Source organism: Mastigoproctus giganteus, chromosome 9 (genome assembly GCF_048544385.1).
Source record: "Mastigoproctus giganteus isolate SK-2022 chromosome 9, ASM4854438v1, whole genome shotgun sequence".
Taxonomy (NCBI): Eukaryota; Metazoa; Arthropoda; class Arachnida; order Uropygi; family Thelyphonidae; genus Mastigoproctus; species Mastigoproctus giganteus.
The window spans coordinates 198,496,648-198,524,203 of NC_143583.1; the positions used below are offsets into that span (position 1 = coordinate 198,496,648).

The 27,556-nt window shown below is 36.6% G+C and overlaps 1 protein-coding gene across 4 annotated transcripts in view; it reads left to right on the top strand.

Moving 5' to 3' along the window:
* LOC150081011 (ethanolaminephosphotransferase 1-like) overlaps window positions 1-27,556 on the top strand; it is a 212,708-nt gene that overhangs the window by 96,559 nt on the left and 88,593 nt on the right. For all 4 annotated transcript variants that reach the window (XM_090381040.1, XM_090381042.1, XM_090381041.1 and 1 more), the window contains 2 exons: window positions 6,269-6,461; window positions 23,596-23,858. In XM_090381040.1, coding sequence (XP_090237166.1) covers window positions 6,269-6,461; window positions 23,596-23,858 — 456 coding nt within the window. The remainder of the gene's footprint in view (window positions 1-6,268; window positions 6,462-23,595; window positions 23,859-27,556) is intronic.

Sequence of the window (27,556 nt, forward strand, 5' to 3'; positions counted from 1 at the left end):
TTATTAGTGGAGTCCCTCAGGGCTCAGTGTTGGGTCCATTATTGTTTTCTGTATTTATAAATGATATTGATGATGGTATATCAAGCTTAATGTCGTCCAAGTTTGCAGACGATACGAAGGTTGGCAGGGTTGTCAAGGACACTACTGACACTATGCTGCTGCAACAGGATCTGGAAAGGTTGAGCAGATGGGCTGAGAGGTGGCAAATGAAGTTTAACATTGACAAATGTAAAGTACTACACATGGGAAACAGCAACCCCAGAGCAAGGTATCAATTCTGTGGTACTACACTGACAGTGGTAGAGAATGAAAGGGACTTGGGGGTGATTGTGCAGGCAGATATGAAGATCTCTGAGCAGTGCAGACGGGCTGCAAGAGTAGCTCATGGAGTATTGTCAATGATATACAGGAATTTTTCCAGCAGGGATAAGGAGGTGATTATTCCATTGTATAAGGCAATGGTCAGGCCACACCTAGAGTACTGTATGCAGGTCTGGAGGCCTCATTTCAAGAAGGATGTAGAGCTGCTGGAACGAGTACAGAGAAGGGCAACAAGATTAGTGAAGGGAACAAAGGGGTGCTCTTACGAAGAAAGGCTTAAGTTTTGCAAATTACAGTGTCTGGAGACTAGGCACCAGCGAGGTGATCTGATAGAGGTGTATAAAGCCTTGAATGGTTTAAGCATGCTCAATGCTGATGGGATTCTTCCTCTAGCTCAGAAAAATCACCTGAGAGGGCATAAATTCAAATTGAGGAAAGACAGATGTAGGATAGACGTGTGGAAATTTGCCTTTAGCCAGCGGGTGGTTGGTTGGTGGAACAGACTTCCATCCCTTGTGGTGGAGGTTGATAGCCTAAATAAGTTTAAGGCTCAGCTGGACAGGTATTTTGAACGAACAGAGGGGTGAAGTGGAAGTGGGTTTTTTTTTGGCTGATGCTGCATAAGCTTGCTTTCTTGCATCAAATGCCTCTGCTAATGCTAATGCTAGTGACTGAGTTACCGTTATTTAGGAAGTGACATCATTTGCCTCATTTCCATCTCATATTTTTGCTACCAATCGGTTTTACTTCAGTCCAAAAAATTTAGTAGGTGCTGCCATTTTTTCATATCAAAATGTTACCCATTTCCCTGACGATGGAGTCTCCCAATAAAACTAAATCTTGAACATGTACTTGGCTGTTTCTTTCTGGAGCAAAATCAAAACTAAAATCACTTTGCAGGTCATCAGATGCTCAAATCCTTGGAAAACACCTAGTTTTATTTGATTCAGTCCAATAACCTCACTCTGTGGAATACCCCAGGCCATCCGCCTACTTTTGTTTCTTCTCTGGGTCAATCTTATATTGACATTACCCTTTCAAACTCTACCCTTGGTTATGGCATTTCCAACTGGCTTAGCCATACTTCATGGTGCTCGAGTGACCACAATGTCATCACTTTTGTGATCAGTTTAAGTAACAATCCTAGGATTATTAGGTGCTGTTTTGACTTCCCGCGTTTTAAGACAAAACACATTGATTGGAATATCTTTGATGTAAAAGTACATGAGCTTACTTCAGAAAAAATAATCGTCCAACTTGGCTCGCTTCCTGCTAATATGCAGGTTTCTAGGGTTCAAGAGATTCTAATCACTGTCTGTGAGTCCACTCTAAAAAAGAAAAAAAAACGAAAAATGAATAGTGTTTCATGGTGGACCCCAAATCTCACAATTCTCAGAAGAAACTTACAAAATGCTCGTCGTAATTTTCAGAACAAAGAGAGCTAACAGGCCCAGAGAAGAGACTGACAGACTTGGTGGGTTGGTTGGTTTTGATTTTATTGGCGCATTAGCTACTAAGGCTATAATGCGCCAAGACCAGCTTGGTGAGTTGTATAAATCCAATAGAAGGAGTTATTTCAATACCATTTTCCAAGAGAAGAAACTTGCCTGGGCAAGGTTTGTTCAGCATAACATAAATGAAGATCCGTGGGGATTACCCTACGAACTTGTTACTAACAAAGTTCATCCCGGCGATGTTCTTTCTTCTATTATTGTAAATGGTAATGAAACCCTACACTGGAGTTTGTCCATAAATGCTATCTTGGACGGCTTGCTCCATGAGGACACTGCCTCCTGTGAAAACACCATCCAAACTACAATGAGATTAGATCATTTATCTTACCAAGGGCCCCCGAACCGAAGCTCCTTTTACAGATTGTGAGTTGGAATCTGCTATCTCAACCTTAAGGGATGGTAAGTGTTCTGGACAGGATCTCCTTGAGGTTTCTGTACTTCAAAGATTTCGGAAAAATTGCCCATTAATTATATTAAATCTTTTGAATGCTTGTCTGTCTTCAGGATTATTCCCACTGGCTTGGAAACAGGCTAGACTTAAACTTCTGCTTAAGTCCTTTGACAAACCCTCCGATGATCCGGCCTCTTACAGGCCCATTGCACTGCTGCCCATCCTTGGCAAAGTCTTGGAAAAATTAATTGTTTCTCGTCTTCTAAATTACTATTTAGACAGAAACCTAAGTTCCCTACTTCAATTAGGCTTTACACATGGAAGGTCTTCTGTTGATGCTATTTGTCAGGTTTTGAGTTCTGTTCAAAATTCCAATTCTAAATATGTCCTCTGTCTCTTTGTTGATTTCCAAGGGGCTTTCGACACTGTTTGGTGGCCGAGTGTCCTGGCGAGGTCCAGAGAGGCCGGGGTCTCTGCTCCTATTTACCATCTCCTTTCGAATTACTTTGATTCTCGCAGCATCAAGTTTCCTCAGGATTCTGCTCTGTCTCCAGATCTGTTTCTAGGGGCTGCCCTCAGGGCTCTGTTCTTGGCCCTATATGCTGGAACATGGTATTTGATGGGTGGCTCTTGGTTGATCGAGACAATATCCTTCAGATAACTTATGCAGACGACCTTGCTATTCTGATTTTTGGTGATTCCCACTGGGAGCTAGAGTGCAGAGCAAATGAAGTTCTAGAGGACTTAGATATCTGATGTCAAACACATAAACTTCAAATCTCGACTAATAAAACAAAACAAATGTTGCTAAAAGTCCCTCTTGATGTGAATAGACCACCTGTTATTAAGTTGAATGGAGAAATTATTAGGAGTACTCGGCAGCATAAATACTTAGGAATTTAATTTGATGACCGTCTTAATTTTAATTACCATGCAAAATATGTACTTCAGAAAATAAAAGCTATGACCTATAAAATTGTTAAGATTACCAAGAGTACTTTTAGTGTAAAGAAATCTTCCATTAAATTATACTACAGTTGTATATTTATACCAATTGTGTGTTATGCGGTTGGGGCCTAGGGATACAGAATCGGTAACTCCCTCGTTCAAAAATATCTTACCCAAGCACAAAGATTCTTTCTTCTCACTGTAAGTAGAGCTTGTCGAACTGTCTCTACAGCTGCTCTCCAGGTCCTCAGTGATCGACTGCCAATCCAGTATGAAGTAATGTTACATTATCTTTTATATTGTAGAAGAAAAAATGCTCACGATTGTAAATGGTATAACATTTTTTTTTTTTTTTTTTTGTAGTTGTTGGCGCATTGGCTTCTGTGGCCATAATGCACCTCCCAAGGTTTTTGCAGTACTTTGATCCAAGCCCGAGGCGGGATTCGAACCCGCGACCTTTGGGTTGCCAGGCAGGCACTTTACCCGCCTGGCTAGCCTGGTCGGTAATATAACATATAATACTGACTTGCAAGAAAAGGTAGACATTAAAAGAATGAGAAATGAATGTTGTAGAGGGTGGCAAAATACCTGGTCTACCTCTACCTCTAGGGAGACCTTTAAGTTTTTTCCCCGAGGTTGCTGATTATGACAAGAAAATGGACTGGTTCGATCCTGGTTTATGTGTTATGTTTTTATATACTGGTCATGGAAGTCTTAACTTTAAATTGTTCTCACTAGGATTAAGTAACACTCCTCTCTGTAGTTGTGGTGCTCAAGAAACTGTTGAGCACCTCGTCTTTCATTGTCCCCTGTATGATGATTTAAGACTGGACTTTCAACTTCTCACAAATGTATTTGACTAGACTGTTTCTTTGGATTACTCTTACCTGATGTATGATCAGTCTGCTGGACTCCGAAGCCCAGTATTTATTTATGTATCATCATTGTACATAGTCTTTTATGTATACCATCATTGTATATAGTCTTTTTATTTAGATAGTATGAATCAGAGCTGTAATACTCAATATGTTCTACGTTGATAGTAATATTAGTAATTTAATAAGAGGAGTTTACCTCAATATAGTACGTAGAACACTTCCGCATGGTACCCTCCAGAAATTAAAACGGAAAAAACGAAAAAATCGACAACTTACCGGTACATTAAAGTAAAATATAAATAATTAAATAATCAATTTAACACAATTCAAAATCAATTTAAAACAATTAAAATTCAAATTAACGCAATTAAAAGAATCTAACGAAAATATTCAAAACGATTTTCCTTCCTGAAGCTGACAATGCTTTTCGACTGACTGTCGTGATCACAGGAATGAAAATTACCGAATCAGGCTAAACCTGCAACTTAAATAGTGATTATATGTCTTCACGCATGCGCATAAAGGTCCACGCATCGGAGATCAAATATGGCCGCCGAACATTAACAGAATTCTCTTATAATTTAATTTCAACGGTTTCTGCAATTAATAGTCGCGTATAATTACGTTGAACGTTAAGTATTTTGGACTCGTTAAATAAAAAAGTATGTTTTTCGTTAAATCAACACGAAGCCTCAGTTCGTGCTTCTCGTTCAGCAGCGTCAGAATTAGCCTTTCATGTCATTAATGAAAAACATACTTTTTTATTTAACGAGGCCAAAATACTTAACGTTCAACGTAATTATACGCGACTATTAATTGCAGAAACCATTGAAATTAAATTACACGAGAATTCTGTTAATGTTCGGCGGCCATATTTGATCTCCGATGCGTGGACCTTTACGCGCATGCGTGAAGACATATAATCACTATTTAAGTTGAAGGTTTAGCCTGATTCGGTAATTTTCATTCCTGTGATCACGACAGTCGGTCGAAAAGCATTGTCAGCTTCAGGAAGGAAAATCGTTTTGAATATTTTCGTTAGATTCTTTTAATTGCGTTAATTTGAATTTTAATTGTTTTAAATTGATTTTGAATTGTGTTAAATTGATTATTTAATTATTTATATTTTACTTTAATGTACCGGTAAGTTGTCGATTTTTTCGTTTTTTCCGTTTTAATTTCTGGAGGGTACCATGCGGAAGTGTTCTACGTACTATATTGAGGTAAACTCCTCTTATTAATTTACTAATAGTCTTTTTATGTATAATTAATCATTCTACTTTTCATGTATAATTAATCATTATAAATTGTACACATTGTATAGATTACTTTCAGTGGTGAATAGGGGAAACCCTGGAGCCCGCCAAAAAATCTTAATCTCTTTCAATTAATCTACTGCAGCCAACTAAAAACATGTCGACTCTGCGACTGCCAGAGTTTCTTGAAACTGCTTCAGCCACTTGAATGATAACATCTTTGCATTTTAATAAGAGATTTAAGCTTCTAATACTACACACACACACACACACACACACACACACACACACACACACATGCACACATCACTTTCTGTTGCTGCAATGCTGTTTTAAAATTTAATTTTTTCAGTCCCATTATCTGGTTGTAACATTAGTCTGTTTTCTATATAACTTTTTGAATTGTTCTTTCAAATAAAATTAACTGTTTCTCTTTATCTGGTGTACTTTTCTTTTTATAGCAGTTTATAATGTGGTGAAATTATGAGCTTTTTCAAATGTGTATGTGGTTATAATGCATAAAGGCATATGATGTATTTTTAAAAACATCTAATGGTTGTAGATTGAATAAATATCTAATGAGTATTTACCAATTGGACCTAACCTGTTAATATTTCATTTATATCCAAATGTTATACTGGAAATGTTCAGTTACTAATCATTAAAATATGTTGATACATATGGAAAGTCATATATACTTCTTTTTCTTTTTTTTTTTTAATTTCAGGCCAGACTGGCAATTATGATTTTAGTGCATAGCAGTATGAGTGTAAACGGTAACACATTCCTTGACTTACTTATTATATGATATGTTTGAGTGCAGCTTTATTCAGTTCTTAGCTTGCCCTTTATGCTTTTTATTTTTGCATTTAATTTTTCATGCCAGGTGTGATTGCCATGTCCCAATTTCATGTGATATATATATATTTTTTTTCCTTCTCTATTTTTCTCTTTTAATAGTTAGTTCCAAGGTGGATTACACCAAATATCCTTACTTTTACTGGATTTCTCCTGACTGTGGCTAATGCACTGCTTCTCGCACTTCATGACTATAATTTTTATGCTTCAAGTGATGCCTATGCACCTTGCCCTCCTGTACCCAGTTGGGTATGGATTGCATGTGCTGTTAACCAATTTCTTGCACATACATTAGGTAAGAATGTGCATGCTTCTAATGCATATTTTGTCATATGTAAATTTTTCAAAGTAACACAATTATAGCATTCCTATTTTAATATTGTAATCACATATGTAAATTGCAAATTAGAATGAAGTAGAATTTGAAATCAGTTCAATTTCAGCTGGAAACTGTGGTTTTTCAAATTTAAATTCACAAAAAAGAGTGCTACTTCTGAAGGAGACTTTTAATTTATTTTACACTGGAATCATAGAAAAATTTAAGAAATGTCTTCATAAAAAACTTCAGTTCTGCTCAGCAAAGCTCTTAAATCCACAGTCAACATAAATACAGATCCTCCTACCTACCTACCTACTGCCATCAGATGACATCACAAACATTGATTTAAATTATAAATTGTAATAGCAGTTATTTTAAATCTGTTTTTATCTACTTTCTAAGTTTAGCACTTGTTTCCTTCCTTGCATTTCTCTTTCTTCATTCTTTCCCCTCCCTTTTCTATCCACTATCTTCTGTCATGGTTAATGATTCTTCTCGCAGACACCCTGAATATATAACTTTTACTTAAATTTCTAAAAAAAAAGAACAATAAAGTTCAATCCTTCCTACTTCGGTAATATTGTTAAATATAAGAGAAATTCTCATACCTTACTATAGGAATGCTCTTCAACCAACACTCACCCCCAGCTTATCCAGTTAATCCATTATGAAAAAAAGGTTAAAGTTAGTAATGCGATATTATCCATAAAATTTATTATCAAATACATACAGTTTTATTAAAAATTCACGCATATGTGAATTTTATTCACACATACACGAATAGTGGTATTCACATTGGTTAACAAAGATAATCTTGACATGGGGTAGTATTAAATTTGGTTTATAAGAGAATGGATATTAAGTTTGTCATTTTAATTCTTGTGAGCACGGATTTCAACTGAAATAACTTAATCACTTATAAAGAAGTTTAACTAAAAATAATGAGGAAAATTTGACAGTTGTCTTCGCTTCCCGGTCTGTGATTGCGAGTTAGTTTAGTCTTGGGTGGTTCAGTGTGCATTGACTATGCTTCTTTTTTCCTTTCTTAGCAGTTAATAGATAATGGGAATTGAACACAAGAGTAGTTTTTTTTAATAAAACTGTATGTATTGATAATAAATTTTATGGATAATATCGCATTACTAACTTTAACCTTTTTTTTGATAATGGATTAACTGGATAAGTTGGGGGTGAGTGTTGGTTGAAGAGCATTACTATAGTAAAGTATGATAATTTCTCTTATAATTAACAAAAACTTTTACTAAAGGTAGGACTAACTAAACCTTCATCATAAATTTTCTTGGGTCTCATTGGTTCTCTGTTTCATAGGCTCTCTGCTTATCTCTTGGCAATTCATAATCTTTTAGGTATTCTTCTAAAAGACCTTTTAAGCCTATACTATAGAACACAGTTCTGGTTTAAGCTCTCTCTTTCCATTAGTTGAACCAGTTTCCAAGTTATTCGGTCCTGGTGGTATATACAATACTTGCCCTCTAGGTCCTTTCTCTTATAAGTCACCACTTACAAAAGAAGCAACTTGTAAGAGGAAAAAAGTCATTCTAGAAGTTATTTCTTCCCATTTAACTAGGTAAGTCTGTCCAATTTCAGTAACAGTTACTCCAGATAGATAGTAAAGTTTAACTTAGTTCATCTGGTTTTCTTCATCCCTCCCAGATTTATATTTTAAGTGTAATTGATTTGTATTTAGTTTAATGTTTTAAATTAAACATTAATATTGTTTTATGTTAAGTTGCTTTATTTAAATATCATAAATTACTGTATTCTGTTCTTATCTCCATTTTTGTTTTACATTAATATTCCCTCTCTCCCTCTCTGCATTGGCCTCTCTTTACTCACTTATCCTCTTCCCATTCCTTCTGTATTAGTTTAATTACATAAACATTACTTAATTTCTAACATTATCTGCTGTTATAATTCCCTTTGTAGGTCTGACGACAAAATTTATTGTAATCTGAAATGTTAACAAATTGAATTAAGTGTGCACATTGAAATAAAAAATCTGTTTCAATGTGGCTTTTACCTCGCATTACATCCTTCCTTCAACTTAAAAGTCCTATATTTTTCTAAAATTACCTGACCATAAATTAAATTTTTGAAGAGCCAGTCCATTAATTTTAAATACCTCTTGGCATTGACGTAACCAGGTCCCATTTTCAGTTCATCCAATTTGTAATATATGCTGGAGGCAGGATAGTCTTTTTCATAAGTGCTTCTATTCATATTGTAAGGAATGGTAGTGCATAAAAAATAAGCAGACATAAAATATCCTTTATATAGAAAGGGTGCAAGAATATTTGTTGATGCTATCAAGGCAGAGTTAGGTGGGTCGGAAAACTGCTAGCTTGGGGGGGATACACAGACTAAAAGGTTAACAGTGGCCACAGGCAGAGGCAAAAGTGATTCTTACACTGCTTCTATTAGAATGAGCAGCAGCCTGGAAAGCAAGGCAATGGATATTTCCAGGACTGCTGGGAGTCATAGTGGAACAAATAAATACATATGCTGTGTTAGGGTAACTAAGAGTAGAAACAGTTGCATGTATACTTGCATGTACACCAATGCTAGAAGTATAGTTAATAAATTTGATGAGCTTGAAGTGCTAGTCAAGACATCAAAGGCAGATATTGTTGGGATATCAGAGACGTGGTGACACACAGACATAAGCAATGCAGAATTGGAATTTGGGGAGTACAATATGTATGGAAAGGATAGGAAGAACAGGAAGGGAGGAAGAGTTATGCTGTTTAAGAAACACATAAAATCTAAGGAAGTGCATCCACTTGATGTTGGTGGACAATGCAATGTTGAGTCTGTTTGGTGTGACATAAGCACTGGGAAAGAAAAAATGAGAGTAGGTGTGTGTGTTATAGGCTTAATGACTCTGATGAGTATAATAAAAAACTGTACAGGGAAATAGAGTGGACCAGTAAATCAGAGAGTCTTATAATGGGGGATTTTAATTACCCAGAGATTGACTGGAATTTGTGGGTTGGTCAATCACACACTAGCAAGGCTTTTGTGGATTTATTGGATGATTGTTTTCTACAGCAGCATGTTCGGGAGGCAACTAGAGAGTAATACTCTTAATCTGATTATCGGTAGTGATTCTTCATGCATTAAGAATCTGCAAATAAAGGAACTACTAGGTGGCAGTGATCACATTATGCTGAAGTGGAATTTACTCAAAGTGGTAACTACCATCAGGGGTAAAGGGAAAGGTTTTTGCTTTCATAAAGGTGACTACAGTGGTGAGACAGTATTTAAATTCTATATGGTGGGACCAACTGATGATGTTACCAACAGCAAATTCAAAATGGGAAGCATTCAAAGAATTAATCTTGGAAGCTACTGGGCTTTTCATACCAACTGAGAAATATTGTTCAAGATTTAGGCCTAAATGGATGTCAGATGAACTAATTAGACATGTGCCAGAGAAGAAAAATGCATGAGATACATATAAATTAAGAGGTGAAACAGAAGTTTATGTAACCTCCTTTGTAACCAAGTCACAAAGGAGGTTAGGCAGGCAAAGGCAGATTATGAGAAATCTTTCACAAAGGATGCAAAGAAAAACAGCAAAAAGTTCTTTATGTTCTTCCTTCTAGAAGGAAGGGAATGAATCAGATTGGTCCACTTGATACCGATGGTTCAACTGTTGATGATCCTATTCAGGTAGCTAATGAACTAAATGAATATTTTGCATCTACATTTACACATGAGTTATTCACGGAGGGAATGCCAGAGGTATGTTAAACTCTGGCAGTAAGCTAGATAATCTTGTAATAACTGAGAGTAAAGTGGAGAAGAAATTGTTGAAGATAAACATAAGAAAGGCACCTAGGGTGGATGGAATCTATCCAGTTATATTAAAGGAGCAGCAAAGGAAGTAAGAAAAACCCTTAGCTATAATTATGAGAGCTTCCTTGGACTCAGGAGAGGTACACATGGACTGGAGATGTGCAAATGTGACCCCAATTCACAAAGGAGGAACAAAGGGTGATACAAATAATTACAGACCTATTAGTTTAACCTCTATTCCAGGGAAATTAATGGAGGCACTGGTTAAAGAAGCACTGCAGGATCATCTAGACAAGACTTCAGTTATAGCTCGGACACAGCATGGTTTTGTTAAGGGGAAGTCTTGTCTGACCAATTTGATTGGATACTTTGATGTGGTCACAAAGGAACTGGATGCAAAGAATAATTTTGATATCATATATTTGGATCTTAGAAAGGCTTTTGATACTGTTGCACATGGAAGACTGCTACACAAATTGGAGCAGTGTGACATTGAAGGCAGATTGCTGCTATGGATAAAAGGATGGTTGAGTGAGAGAAGACAGAGAATGGTAATCAATGGACATTGCTCTTCATGGACTAATGTTATTAGTGGAGTCCCCCTGGGTTCAGTTTTGGGTCCATTATTGTTTTCTGTATTCATTAATGATATTGATGATGGTATATATCAGGCTTAATGGCCAAGTTTGCAGATGATACGAAGGTTGGCAGGGTTGTTAATGACACTAATGACAGAACATTGCTGCAATAGGATCTAGAAAAGTTTAGCAGATGGGCTGAGAGGTGTCAAATGAAGTTTAACATTGACAATTGTAAAGTACTGCATATGATAAGCAGTAACCCCAGAGTAACGTATCAACTCTGTGGTACTATATTGACAGTGGTAGAGAGTGAAATGGACCTCGGGGTAATTTTCTGAGCAATGCAGATGGTCTGCTAGAGTAGCTCATGGTGTCTTGTCAATGATATACAGGAAATTTTCTAGCAGGGATAAGGAGGTGATTATCCCCTTGTGTAAGGCAATGGTCGAGCCACACGTTGAGTATTGTATACAGGTCTGGAGGCCTCATTTTAAGAAGGATGTAGTGCTGTTAGAACGAGTACAGAGAAGGGCAACAAGATTAGGGAATGGAACAAAGGGTTTCTCTTACGAAGAAAGGCTTAAATTTTGCAAATTATAGTGTCTGGAGACTAGGAACCTGCAAGGTGATCTGATTGAGGTGTATAACGTCTTGAATGGCTTGAGCATGCTCAATGCTGATGGAGTTCTTCCTCTTGCTCATAATAATTACCTCAGAGTGCATAAATTCAAATTGTGGAAAGACAGTTGTAGGATAGATGTGCGGAAGTTTGACTTTAGCAAGCGGGTGGTTGATTGCTGGAACAAACTTCCATCTGTCGTTGTAGAAGTTGATAGCTTAAACAGGTTCAAGGCAGAACTAGAGAAATATTTGGAGCGAGTGGATGAGTGAAATGAGAAGGATGTGTGTGTGTGTGTGTGTGTGTTTTTTTTTTTTTTTTTTTGGCTGATGCTATATAAGCTTGCTTTCTTGCATCATGTGCCCTTGCTAATGCTATACAATTTTCAAATTTTCTGGGAAAAATATAAAACATTTTAACTTATAAACAAGGGAAACACTAAGCCACATTATAAAAATATCACTGCTGTCTTTCTAAGGCTCAACTTGGTAAAATGTGATTCTGCTGCTGTGTACCAAGCCATTTGCTCCAGCTGTGCAGATACAGTACTCCTGCTCCAAGGAGATTAATGCCCATACATCCTCCAAAAGAATGAGTACCATATTTTGTAAATGAATAATAAAATAGAAATAAAGAAAGAACTGGGAACTCGCAAGCACTATCTCTTTGTGGGTATATCCGCACTTGTGAACTCCAAAAAGGATCGTATTTCAGTAATATGTTGCTATTCACCAAAGAGCCAGTGATGGATAACAACAAATCTTGATTCAGATAATAGATAACGAATAGAATGGAAACCTAAGAAATAAAAGATGTCATGGCTACAGACCTCTGTAGGTTAAATAAACAAATAACATACCAAAATGCAAATTGAAATAAGAAAATAGTCAATCGATGGTTATGTGAAAATGTGTAAATTAACTTGGAAATCATTATACACAGATTTAACATAAATAACCAATTAAAATCAAATAATCAATTAATTTAATATAAACCAAATTATAGAATACATAAAAACATAATGAAGATACCAAGTGGTGGTTGTGAACATTAAAATAAAATAGAAGTTGGGACAATGGAGAAAGTAAATCAAAGAAAGAAGGGGGGCAAAACAATATAATACTGAACAACAAATTTTGGGTCATATCTTGTTATGGGCATGAAAGTAGGTTTACTTTATAGATTTTGGGGTGCTAAACACAGAAATCGTGCTTAAAATGGCAGATTGGATCTTGTTTTTGAAAAAAGTAGTTTTTTATATTTATACAAGGTATTTTTTATTTATATGGCAGTAAGATGTAGCTCCAAACATACCTGTATCAAACACAGGACCTTTTCACTTTTGGTTTGTATTCAGCTTTGGGAACATCCCTTTTCACCATCCAGCAATAATCAGCTAACATGGCAGCACTCTATTTGCTTTTGTATCTTTGTTCGATCGCTGCGGTCTTGATAGAGGCACTCACCGTGTTCGTTGCTGACAGCACCACAGTTTGGCAGGAAGAAATCCAAGTGTGAGTGCAAGAAATTCATCTTCAGTGACATGTTGCACCACAGTTTTTCGTAAGAAGTAATGAGATCTTCCAAAAGCTGCCTCTAGTTGCCAGCTTTAACATTTCCTAGAAAACTTTTCATACCCTGATTACTGTCATTAACCACCCTTCCAACCTTCATATCATGTGAAATCTTGGACATTAAATGGCGAAGGTTAAGAAAGCCAACAAGAGAACGTCAAGAAACGTCAGATAACTTACGCGGAAAATTAGTTTCTCGATATGGCACTCTATGCTGCTCGCTCGGTAAACAGACGGTAGATGTTATCAGTCTGGAGCAAAGTCAAGAACGATATATTGATTGACAGGTAGGCGTGGCAAATGATGTGCTGATTGGTATGCGAACACAACACACAATAATATCGGTTTAGTATCGCTTTAGCAGCACTCAGAAACACTAATGGTAACTTGCCCTAATCGCACATGCCCTAATGAACGCTTTCCACATAATGGTGGAAAAGGGTCAGGTTACCTCCTTTTGAATTCCGTGGGAGCTTGAACCCCTCCTGAAGTGGAAGGGGTAATCTAACCTTTTTCTTTAGAATCACAGTCATATTTAGAAATACATTCATAAAAAAATAAATTTTTTTTGACTATTTTTATTTTCTTGTTCAATAATATGCCCTAATGGTGAAAAAACGTCAGGTTACCTCCACTTGAATCCCATGGGAACGTGAACCCCTCCCAAAATGGAGGGGGTAACCTAACCTTTTTTTCTTTAGAATCATGGGTGGACTAGTGCATAAATTGTTTGTTAACAAAATATTAATTTTTTATTACTGTACTTTTATTTTTGAAGACACTCGTGCAGATGTTTACGTATCATAACATCAATCAACACCTCAATTCGCTATATATATATATATATATAAAGAATCTTTCTTTCTTTTCCTATTATTTCTTAACCTAACGTTTAAGGTTAGGTTACGAAATATAACGAAAAATAAAGAAACCTTTTCCTTTTTCCGTAACCAAACCTAAATCAACAATATAGTAAAAACACTCGTGTACTCCAAAAATCTGCTTTTAATAATGAGAAAAAAAAACATAATGAAGAACATAAAAATGAACAGAACGAAACTTTTATTAATTTAGTTTTCATCAAAAATTCAACCAACATTTTATTTTCCTTACAAATTTCTTCCATCTTTAAAAGATTCATCGCTACTATTACCTGTTTACCATTCATCACAAAACTATTATGCACCGTTCTTTACTCATAAATACACATCATAATGCCAACCAACGACTACACAATAGCTTGTCATCTTTTGCACCGACCACCAATCATTTCATCGTTTGCTACGCCTACCTGTCAATCAATATATTCTTCTCGATTTCAGCTCCAGACCGATAACACCTATCATCTGTTTACTGAGCGAGCAGCTCTAGAGTCCAGTGTCAGGAAACTAATTTTCCATGTAAGTTATCCGACATTTCTCGTGTTGGCTTTCTTTACCTTAGCCCATTAAACTTGATATTCTTCATCAATATCATTAATAAATGTTGAAAACAGTAGAGGACCCAGCACTGAGGGACTCCACCAATAACATTAGTCAATGAAGAGTAGTGCCTATTAATAACCACTCTCTGCCTTCTGCCACTCAACCCTTCATAGCAGTATCTTATCTGTAATGCCACGCTGCTCCAGTTTGTATACCAGTCTTTCATGTGGAACAGTTTGAAAAGGTTTGCTGAAATGTAAGAATACAACGTCAAATTATATACTTATATTAAAACATTAATCTAAGTGTAATATGTACTAATAATAAAACATAGTATACAAATTGTATACAATGTTTTATTCTAGAATGAGTGAAAATGTGAAGTGAAGCACTTTGGAAAAACATTTACTTTTTCTTTGAGGAAATCACTTTGCATATTGTAATGGCTACACTCACCGTCTGGGCCCCGAGTGCCAAGCAAAGTGATCTAGCAATTTTCCAAAGCAATTTGAAAGTGTCCTTTCTATAAATGAGTAGTTTGTAAAATAATAAGAGGAGTTTACCTCAATATAGTATGTAGAACACTTCCGTATGATACTCTCCAGAAATTAAATGAAAAAATCGAAAAACTTACATTAGAGTAAAAAATAATTAAAAATCAATTTAACACAATTAAAATTCAATTTAATGCAATTAAAAATATTAAAAAGAATCTAACGAAAATATTCAAGGAAGGAAAATTGTTTTGAATATTTTCGTTAGATTCTTTTTAATATTTTTAATTGATTTTTAATTGTGTTAAATTGATTTTTAATTATTTTTTACTCTAATGTAAGTTTTTTGATTTTTTTTTTCATTTTAATTTCTGGAGAATATCATACGGAAGTGTTCTGCGTACTATATTGAGGTAAACTCCTCTTATTATTTTACAAATATTAATATCAACGTAGAACATATTGAGCATTACAGCTCTGATTCATACTATCTAATTCATTTTTTAAACTCTTATTGACTATTTCATTCACTTCATATCTCTCCAGGGGTAACCTATCGATACACACAATTATGGGGGATTTTTTGAAAAGCTTGGTGCAAAATTAGATTAAATCAACCCTAAAATACTCGGCCCAAAGTTACCATATTTCTTTTCTAAAATATTGCCTTCAAAACAACATCGTTCCAAAGTTTGCCAGGGTCAATTTAAATCAAAACATTTCAGGCATAAAACAACTAGCCACATCACGTGAAACTTGCCTTAAAATCTCCATATAAGGAAGGAAAATCGTTTTGAATATTTTCGTTAGATTCTTTTTAATATTTTTAATTGCATTAAATTGATTTTTAATTGTGTTAAATTGATTTTTAATTTTTTACTCTAATGTAATTTTTTTGATTTTTTCGTTTTAATATATAACTAACTTCTCTAACACAGTAACCACTGACTTCTTATCGCTTGGTCACTGGTGGCACCGCTCCTACCTCCACGTGGCAGGGCTGGTAACCTGAGAATAAATTCAATACTCAGGGCGAAAAGAAGCAAACATGGATCTCTTGATATCACCAACTGTAGAACCTACATGCTCACGTGAACATGAGTCATCGCAAGCAAAAAGAATCAAAAAATATGATTCTTCACCTGATCTGCCTGCTTTCCTAATTTTACATTCCTTGTCTACAAAACCTCTTAGCAGCTTATCTCTATTTTTGGTGCAGAAAAGCATATAGGCTATAGCAGGCACTCCAAAAATAGTCAAACGACTTCACTGAGGAGATCTCCTCATAGAAAATGAGTAATCCTACTCATTCTAGCTAGCTCTGAAGCAAACGACCTTTGGAGGCCTTCCCATTTCTGTAACCCCACATAGAACATTAAACACCTCAAAAGGGGTCATTTCAGAATGGGACCTCCTTAATGTTACCGAGGATGAAATTGCTGAAGAACTTAGACAACATGTCATCAGTGCTAAAAGAATTATGACTAAACAAGATGGTGTTGTCACACCCACAAGAAATATAATCCTTACCTTTAACACTCCAAATTTTCCTGCATCAGTTAAAGCTGGCTACCTTTCCTGTAAGATCCGACCATACATTCCGATTCCACTTAGATGCTTTAAATGCCAGAAGTATGATCATTCTCAAACAGCATGTCAAGGAAAGGCCATTTGCCCCTCATGTAGCTCTCCGGACCACTTCCAAACAGAATGCACAGCAGCAACACCAAAGTGTCCCAATTGCCAGGGTGCTCACTCTTCATATTCAAGAACTTGTGAATTGTGGAAGATGGGTAAGAAAATATTGAAGTACAAGGTAGAGAAAAATGTCTCATACCAAGAAGCATGAAAACAGATATTAGCATTAGCAGAGGCATTTGATGCAAGAAAGCAAGCTTATGCAGCATCAGCCAAAAAAAAAAAAATAAAATAAAATAAAATAAATAAATAAAAAATAACCACTTCCACTTCACCCCTCTGTTCGTTCGAAATACCTGTCCAGCTGGGCCTTAAACTTATTCAGGCTATCAACCTCCACGACAAGGGATGGAAGTCTGTTCCACCAACCAACCACCCACTGTCTAAAGGCAAATTTTCTCACGTCTATCCTACATCTGTCTTTCCTCAATTTGAATTTATGCCCTCTCAGGTGATTATTCTGAGCAAGAGGAAGAATCCCATTAGCATTGAGCATGCTCAAACCATTCAAGGCTTTATACACCTCTATCAGATCACCTCGCTGGTGCCCAGTCTCCAGACACTGTAATTTGCAAAACTTAAGTCTTTCTTTGTAAGAGCACCCCTTTGTTCCATTCACCAATCTTGATGCTGGAACGAGTACTGGAATGTACTCATTCCAGCATCTCTACATCCTTCTTGAAATGAGGCCTCCAGATCTGTATACAGTACTCTAGGTGTGGCCTGACCATTGCTTTATACAAGGGAATAATCACCTCCTTATCCCTGCTAGAAAAATTCCTATATATCATTGACAATACACCATGAGCTACTCTTGTAGCCCGTCTGCACTGCTCAGAAAACTTCATATCTGCCTGTACAACCACCCCCAGGTCCCTTTCATTCTCTACCACTGTCAGTGTAGTACCACAGAGTTGATACGTTGCTCTGGGGTTGCTGTTTCCCATATGTAGTACTTTACATTTGTCAATGTTAAACTTCATTTGCCACCTCTCAGCCCATCTGCTCAACCTTTCCAAATCCTGTTGCAGTAGCATAGTGTCAGTAGTGTCCTTGACAACCCTGCCAACCTTCGTATCGTCTGCAAACTTGGACATTAAGCTTGATATAACATCATCAATATCATTTATAAATACAGAAAACAATAATGGACCCAATACTGAACCCTGAGGGACTCCACTAATAACATTAGTCCACGATGAGCAGTGTCCATTGATTACCACTCTCTGTCTTCTGCCACTCAACCATCCCTTTATCCATAGCAGCAATTTGCCTCCAGTGCCACACTTCTCCAATTTGTGCAGCAGTCTTTCATGTGCAACAGTATCAAAAGCCTTTCTAAGATCCAAGTATATAATATCAAAGTTATTCTCTGCATCCAGTTCTTTTGTGACTGCATCATAATATCCAATCAAATTGGTCAGGCAAGACTTCCCCTTAACAAAACCATGCTGTGTCCGAGCTATAACTGAAGTCTTGTCTAAATGACCCTGCAATGCTTCTTTAACCAGTGCCTCCATTAATTTTCCTGGAACAGAAGTTAAGCTCACAGGTCTATAATTACTTGTGTCAGCCTTTGATCCTCCTTTGTGAATTGGGGTCACATTTGCACATTTCCAGTCTATGGGTACCTCCCCTGAGTCCAAGGAAGCTCTCATAATTATGGCTAAGGGTTTGCTTACTTCCTTTGCTGCCTCCTTTAATATAACTGCATAGATCCCATCCACCCCAGGTGCCTTTCTTGTGTTTATCTTCAACAGTTTCTCCTCCACTTTACTCCCAGTTATTTCAAGATTCTATAGCTTACTGCTAGAGTTGAATACACCTCTGGTATTCCCCTCGCTGAATAACTCCTCATGTGTGAATGTTGATGCAAAATATTCATTTAGTTTGTTAGCTACCTGAGCAGGGTCATCAACAGTTGACCCATCAATATCAAGTGGACCAATCTGATTCATCCCCTTCCTTCTAGAGTTTACATAAGTAAAGAACTCTTTGCTGTTTTTCTTTGCATCCCTTGCCAAGGGTTTCTCGTAATCTGCCTTCGCCTGCAGTAGTCCACATAGAGCAGTACCCATTTATTACTATTCTCTGTCTTCTCCCACTCAACCATCCTCTTATCCATTGTAGCAACTGTCCCTTAATGCCATACTGCTTCAATTTATATAGTAGTCTTTTATATGTGCAACAGTATCAATAGCTTTCCTAAAATCCAAATATATGATATCAAAATTATTTTTGCATTCAGTTCCTTTGTGACCCCATCATAGTATCCAATCAAATTGATGAGGCAAGACTTCCATGCTTTGTCTGAATTATTACTGCCATCTTGTCTAGATGATCCTGCAATGCTTCTTTAACTAGTGACCATTATTTTCCCTGGAACATAAGTCAAACTAACAGGTCTGTAATTATTCATGCCACCCTTTGAATTGGAGTTTGTAATTATTCATGCCACCCTTTGAATTTGCACATCTCTTGTCCGTGGGAACACTCCCCCAAGGCCAAGGATGCTCTCATATTATGGCTAGGGTTTATTTCCTTTGCTACCTCCTTTAATATAACTGGATAGATCCCATCCACCCCAGGTGCCTTTCTTATGTTTAACTTCAACAATTTCTCCTCCACTTTGCTCTCAGTTATTACAAAATCATTTAACTCTCTGTTAGAGTTTAATAAACATCTGGCCCTCTCCGCCTTCAATAACTCCTCATGCGCAAATGTAGATGCAGAAAACTCATTTAGTTCGGCAGCTATCTGAGAATGATCATCTACAGTCAAACCATTGATATCAAGTGGCCTAGTCTGATTCATCCCCTTCCTTTTAGAGTTTATATAAGTAAAGAAGTCTTTGCTGTTTTTCTTTGCATCCTTTGCCAAAGATTTTTCGTAATCTGCCTTCGCTTGCCTAACCTCCTTTGTGACTTGATTACAGACTAGCTTGTATCTACCATAAGTTTCTGTCTCCTGACAATTTATGTGCATTCCATCATTTTTCTTCTCTGCCACGAGTCTCATTTGTTCATCTGACATCCATTTGGGCCTAAATCTAGTATTTCTTAGTTGGAACAAAAAGCATAGTTGGTTCTAAAATTACTTCCTTGAATGCTTCCCATTTATAGTTCAAAGTTGGTAACATCATGAGTTCACCCCAGTGTACAGAATTTAAAAAATCTCTGAGACCACTGTAGTTGCCTTTATGAAAGCAAAAGCCCTTCCCTTTACCCCTGATGGTAGTTATGTTTTTGCCGACCGGGCTAGCTGAGTGGGTAAAGTACCTGCCCGGCAACCCAAAGGTCGCGGGTTCGATTCCCGCCTCGGGCTTGGATCAAAGTGCTGCAAAAACCTTGGGAGGTGCAATATGGCCACAGAAGCCGATGCGCCAACAACTACCAAATCAAAAAAAAAAAAAAAAAGTTACGTTTTTAAGTAAATCCCACATCAGTACACTGCAATCACTTCCACCTAGTGGTTCCTTTATCTGTAAAATCTTAATGCATGAATAATCACTGCTGATAATCAGATCAAGAGTGTTAACTCTCTCTTGCTGTAGAAAACAATCATCCAATAAATCCACAAAAGCTGTGCTAGTGTGTGAGCTACCTGCCCACAAGTTCCAGTGTATATGTAGGAAGTTAAAGTCTGCCATTATAAGACACTCTGATTTACTGGCCCACTCTATTTCTCTGTTTAATTTTTCATTGTCCTCATTAGAGTAATTAGGCCTATAACAAACTCCTACTCTAATTTTTTGCTTTCCCAGTGCTTATGTCACACCAGACTGACTCAACAATGCACTTTCCATCTATGTCAACTGGATGCACTTCCTTAGATTTTATGTGTTTCTTAACTAACAGCATAACCCCCCTTCTCCCTTTGTTATTTGGTTTTTCAGGAGCATTAGCAACTAAGGCCATATTGCTCCAGGAAATGCGGTGGTCATTCCCTGACCTTTACGCATCTTCCGTATTTGGTGGTGACGGGCTCGAACCCCGGTCTAATCAAGAAGCGTGTGCTATGCACTGCTGCTCCTTCCCACCTGGCTAAGGAGGCGCCCCTTCTCCCTTCCTATCCTGTCTATCCTTTCTGTACACATTGTACTCCCCAAATTCCAGTTCTATATCCCTTATATCTGAGTGGCACCATGTCTCTGATATCCCAACAATATCCGCCTTGGATGTCTTAACCAGCACTTCAAATTCATCAAATTTATTTTCAATACTAATAGCATTGGTGTACATGGAAGTATACATGCATCTCTTCTTAATCTTAGTTACTCTAATAACCCATGTATTATTTCATGACTGGAGTATGATTTATTGCACTTCATTGGAAATGAAGCAAACATAGAAGAACTTTTGATGTTCATAAAATATATTGACCTGTACAGGAGCATATAATTTAACATCTATAACTATATGTTGCTTGTAAATAAACAGGAATAGACACAATTTGGCCTCAGCAGCCCTTGTGTCGTTAAGCTCTATACCAACAACAACAGCTATTTCTTGAAAAACAATTCAACTTCAAGGGTCTGGGTCTGGTGCTGATGTTATAGAATGAGACTAGCTGGGAGGATTCCTTATTTTTCCAGTTCCCTCTTCATTTTGGTTAATTTTTTTACTTGGATTGTGCTGTATGGCCCAAGCCTCCTTGAATTCTCTCTCTCTCTCTCTCTCTCTCTCTTTCCTCTCATGGTATGGTTAGTACTTTTGTCTATAAAGATTGTTAGTGTCGTTTTTTGCAATGTGGTGAAAGGCCACATCACTTCGCCATCTTTTCCAGTCTGGAATCACAAGCATGTCTTTGCACTAGAGTTGCCACTTTTTCAAAATCTCTGGAACTCATATGTTTGTGTGTGTGGCAATGGGGATGGGGGAAGAAATTTTGAAAGTTTTTCACATAAAATGCATTATTTTTTTATTATTATTATTTTTTTTAATTTTTAGATTCCAAATAAAAAATTAATTTGGTAAATATCGTTTTTTAGGAAAAAAAATTACCAAAATGACTTTTACAATAACTGTTTACTTGTATAGATTTTTGATTTCCAGCTTAGGGTTTTGTTAATGCCATAGTGTGAAACAGTGGTTGACAAATGATTGACTGCAGTGCAGAAATAAAAATAAAATTTTCTGTAGAACGTTAATGCCAGAAATCTCGTTAATTACTAATTGCTTGCTTGATTTCATTTTAAAACTTACTCTGAAAATTTATGAAACTATATAACTAGTGTGTAATTTTTTTATAATAAAAAATTTAAATTAAAAAATTAGCATATTTTATATAGGATACTTGAAATGTGGCATACTTAAACCTAGAGAAATGATAACTGTGCCAGACAGAGTTTCTACTGCAACTGTCACATAATGCTTGCTATGTCGACAGTTGATTCAGCAAATGGTGTATGAAATGCCCTGATAGGTTGTGTGTGTGAGATGCTCTAAAAACTTTTGTAATCTTGTTCCTGTGGGAAAAAACTCCAAAGTCTCTCTATCTCCCTCTCTCCCTCCCTTTCTTTCTTTCTATCTATTCCTGAGTAGTAGGGAAAGGGTAAAGAAGGAACTTCCTCTCACCTCCATCTGAGGTGAGAAAGTTACTATTCTTTAGTGTGAACCAAAGCAAAAGGACCAGCTAACTTTTGCTTTGTTCCACAAGTGAACAACGAAAACTAGAAAAAATACCCATGGTTTGCCCCTGGCCTGGCAGTAACCTATATGATCAAAAGACATGGACTGTTCAACACCAAATTACTCTCCCTTGAACACCCAAACTGCTTATGTGGTGAGGATGAGACTTGGGAGCATGTCCTGTACCATGAACTAGCTAGGATTCAACTGATCACAGCTCTTTCTTACCCTTATTCAACATATCACTGTATAATCACTGGGCACTAACATAATGTTTCTCTTATGCTATACTCCAAGTCCACCTACATTTCTGCAACACATCATGGAACTGATTTAGAAAAGTTATATCTCATACAATTAAATGAAGCCAATTTCAAAAGCCCTTGAACACAATCCACTTTTTTCATTTGCACTACACACGTCCCAAGCAGACCATAACTCACATTGGGTCTTCACTACAGAATCAAAGACGTCACACTTCAAGGCCTTCACAGAAAATCAACCTGTTTCATTCATCATATTAACTTCACTATCAAACACTAAATCAAAAGTAATGCAGCAGTAATCATTGTACATCAGCCTTTGTGAACACTCCAATCTCATATAATGTGCTTAATTTTTCTACCTTCTATGGGCTCATATAGGAAAAATTATCCTGCATTAACTGTCAGTGATTTAAAAATCTGAAAATTTTTTTTTCAGATTATTTAAAAGATTTTTAATCACTAACTCTTAATACAGGGTCATTATTTTCTGGAGTCACTTGTCAGATGAATTACCATCACCAGTGGGTTAGAGATAATTATCTATCTGCACCATGCCTTTCACATAAGTTCTAAACTATATTGTAAAGTTACTCAAGCTAGTGTCCTTGGTTCATAGAAGAGTAAAAATGCTACAATTTCTTTAGGATATCAAAAGTCCAGAAAGTACATTTTTTAGTTCCTTCTCCACCAGCACTTCTTAGTATGGATATGAATATTGAAAAAAAGGTCATTCATCTGTAAGTAATATTGTCTAAATTTTGCAAGATTAATATTTTATACCAAAATACTAAATTCTTTTGCAGCTTGCAATGTTTGAGTAATATATTGAAGGTAAGGAAATATGTATTCCATAAATATTTTCTTTATCATATGAAGATGTTTATAAAATTTTGTTAAGTTGGTTATTAAAGATAAATTGCAAACATAAATATATAAAATTGTACTGTTAAATAATTGAATGGTTGCAAATTATAAGATTATGTACCATTTATTTCATTTTTTTAGATGGTATTGATGGTAAACATGCACGAAGAACAAACGCTAGTGGACCTCTAGGAGAATTAATGGATCATGGACTTGACAGTTGGGCGGCACTTTTAATGCCTTCATGCTTGTATTCTGTATTTGGGCGAGAAGAGTTCAGCTGCAGCCCTCTGCATGTATTCTTTATGCTATGGAATGTTCAGTTATGTTTTTTACTTTCACATTGGGAAAAATATAATACTGGTGTGCTCTATCTACCCTGGGCTTATGATTTTTCTCAAATTGTGAGTAATATTTATATGAAATAAATTTCTTATTTATATCATAAACAAAGTTACAAGTTGAAGGAGTTGGTTTATGCATGGTTACTGCACATTTATCATTTATACTACCAAGGTAGTATGAATGCATTGTTTAATTATATCTCATATTATGAATATCTTCACAACGAATGGCTGAGGTATTGCACTGCTTTGAATTAGTAACGCATCACCAGTGGAGAAAACTAATGTTACTTATTCTCGGCAGATACCACCACCCGGACGGCACTGTTTTGAAACTTGTTCGCTTACTCATCAGTGGATGGGCAGATATCCTGTTGTTGCAATAGTGACAACCCAGTTATGAAGTATAACTCCACAATATGAGAGTTGCTTGATGGTGGGTGTGTGGTTTAATCTAAAAATATTTCTTGGCTAATATTTCTTTAGCCAAAAAATATTTTTAAAGTTACAAGTTCTTGAGTCTAGTAAAAGTCATCTTGGAAGAAATAGTCTTATTATAAGAGATGTTTAATTTACAAATTTTTTTGTTTGTTTTTATTAATTACCACCACTATTATTCAGTTTAGAATAAAGTAATAATATTTGAGAGAAGCAATATAGGACAAAACCAGAAAAATTGCAAGGAAAATGATTCATGTCAGATATTCTAAATACAAAAAAGGAAAGCTGTATAAATTAAAATAGGGCTAATGTAATACACTCATTTCTTGAGCCATAGTATGTGAATTTGAAAATGATGCATAAATTAAGACTTCATATCCAATGAGAAATTAATGGGAAATGGGGGTAGAGTGGGGTGGGGTGCAAATGTCAGGCTGATGCATAGGGTTGAACACTCAAACAATTATAGATTTTATAAAATGTTCTTATAAAATATAAGAACTTCTTATAAATATTTCTTATAAAATATATGTTAAGCAGTGCTATATATATACACACAGTCATAGTCATCTCTTTCTTTCTTCATTCTTTATTTTTACTCTGAAACATACTATTTTTGCAGTTTTATATACACACATATATACATTGGCAGAGGCATACAATGCAAAAAAGCAAGCTTAGGCAGCATTAGCATCAGTGGAGGCATACATTGCAAGAAAGAAAGCTTATGCAGCATCAGCCAAAAAAAAAAAAAAAAAGCTTCGATTTCATCCCTCTGTTCGTTCAAATACCTGTCTAGCTCAGCTTTAAATTTATTTAGGCTATCAACTTCCACAACAAAAGATGGAAGTCTGTTCCATCAATCAACTACCTGCTGGCTAAAGGCAAACTTCTGAACATCTATCCTACAACTGTCTTCCCTCAGTTTGAATTTATGCCCTCTCAGGTGATTATTCTGAGCAAGAGGAAGAATCCCATCAGCATTGAGCATGCTCAAACCATTCACACCTCAATCAGATCACCTCGCAGGTTCCTAGTCTCCAGACACTATAATTTGCAAAATTTAAGCCTTTCTTCGTAAGAGCAACCCTTTCTTCCATTCACTAATCTTGTTACCCTTCTCTGTACTCATTCCAACAGCTCTACATCCTTCTTAAAATGAGGCCTCCACACCTGTATACAGTACTCAAGGTGTGGCCTGACCATTGCCTTATACAAGGGGATAATCACCTCCTTATCCCTGTTAGAAAAATTCCTGTATATCATTGACAAGACACCATGAGCTACTCTTGCAGATGCTTCTTGATTAGACCGGGGTTCGAGCCCGTCACCACCAAATATGGAGGATGTGGGAAGATCAGGGAATGACCACCGCATATCCCGGAGCAATATGGCCTTAGTTGCTAATGCTCCTAAAAACTAAATAACAAACAAACGCGCCTCCGTAGCCAGGTGGGAAGGAGCAGCAGTGCGTAGCACACGCTTCTTGAGTAGACCGGGGTTCAAGCCCGTCACCACCAAATACGGAGGATGCGGAAAGGTCAGGGAATGACCACCGCATATCCCGGAGCATTATGGCCTTAGTTGCTAATGCTCCTAAAAACCAAACTAACTAACTAACAAACAAACAAACAAACAAACAAACTCTTGCAGACTGTCTGCACTGCTCAGAAAACTTCATATCTGCCTACACAATTACCCCTAGATCTTTTCATTCTCTACCACTGTCAGTGTAGTACCACAGAGTTGATACGTTACTCTAGGGTTACTGCTTCCCATATGTAGTACTTTACATTTGTCAGTGTTAAACTTCATTTGCCACCTCTCAGCCCATCTGCTCAACTTTTCTAGATCCTGTTACAGCAGTGTACTGTCATTAGTGTCATTAACAACCCTGCCAATACTATCTCTTAGGTGTTATTAAAAGCATAGTAACTTCTACAATTACTTCTTTGAATGCTTCCCATTTAGAATATGCTGTTAATAACATCGCTAGTTGGTTCCACTGCATAGAATTTAAAAACTGTCCAAGTCATTTTTTTTTTAGAGTGCTTATGTCTCACCAGATTGGCTCAACATTGCACTGGCAATTAATTTCAACTGGAGGTGCTGCCTTGCATTTTATGTGCTTCTTAACTCTTGACCTGTCTGTTTTTTTCTGTACCATTGTACTTCCCTTGTTCAAATTCTACTTCCCTTATATATGAGTGACACCATGTCTCCGATAATTCCACAATGTCTGAATTTGATGACTTGATCACTACTTTAAATTTATTTTTGCATTAATGTACATGCCAAATATACATGCACCTGGTTTTGCTCTTAGTAACCATAATACAGCTCATGTATTTTCTTATTTCATGAGGATACCCAGCAGACTTTGAAATTTCTGATACTTTGCTGTCCAGGCTTTTGTATGTTCCAATAGAAGCAATGCAAGGAAGACTCCTCTGCTTGTGGCTGCTGTTAATCTGTTAGTTTCCCTTCCCAGCTGTCAGTTTTCTGACTATCCTAATACTTCCTTGATAGCATAGCAAATATTCTTTCACCCCTTTCTGTTTAAGTGTGTCCCATCCCTGTAAGAACAGTCTCTCCTGTTAACAAGCACAGATCATATTGAGAAAAATTGCAGAAGTTTCAATTTCAATTCTGACTTGCAACTTTTCTCAAGATTGCCTTGTACTTTGTAATTAAATCCTCAGATCTTTTTCTCTTAATATCATTAGTATCACATTAGTATCATAACAATATCGCCCCTTGTGCCCTTAAAAGGTGCTAGCTGCTCACAGTGTCATCAAATTTAGTTCTTAGGAGACATATCCTGATCCTAATTCACCTGTCCTTATTCCACAATATATTTCCCTTTTCTCTGACAATCATGTCACCAACTATAACTGCTTACTGTGGGACCAAGGATCTCAATTATGGAGCATGGGTTCTAATGTTGGGCTGGGCAGCTAAGTGCTTGAATGGGTCCCTCTCTTTTAATCCCTCGAGAACATCAACACCCTATTCTTCAGGCTCTCATATAACCCCATCAGAACACTGAATATGCAGTTAATCTCCTCTTCATGTTCTTTACAATGAACACACACGAACACACACACACACACACACACACACATACACACACACACACGCTCGCCCGCCCGAACGTATAACTTCCATAACCATATCTGAAAATAATATTCTCACGTCCTTCGACGTCATCTCCCTGTACACAAACGTGCACATCGAATCCATGTACTGGCCCTTAAAGAACTATTAATTAAAGACGACACATTGACAAAACGTACCGACTTAAACATTAATGACAT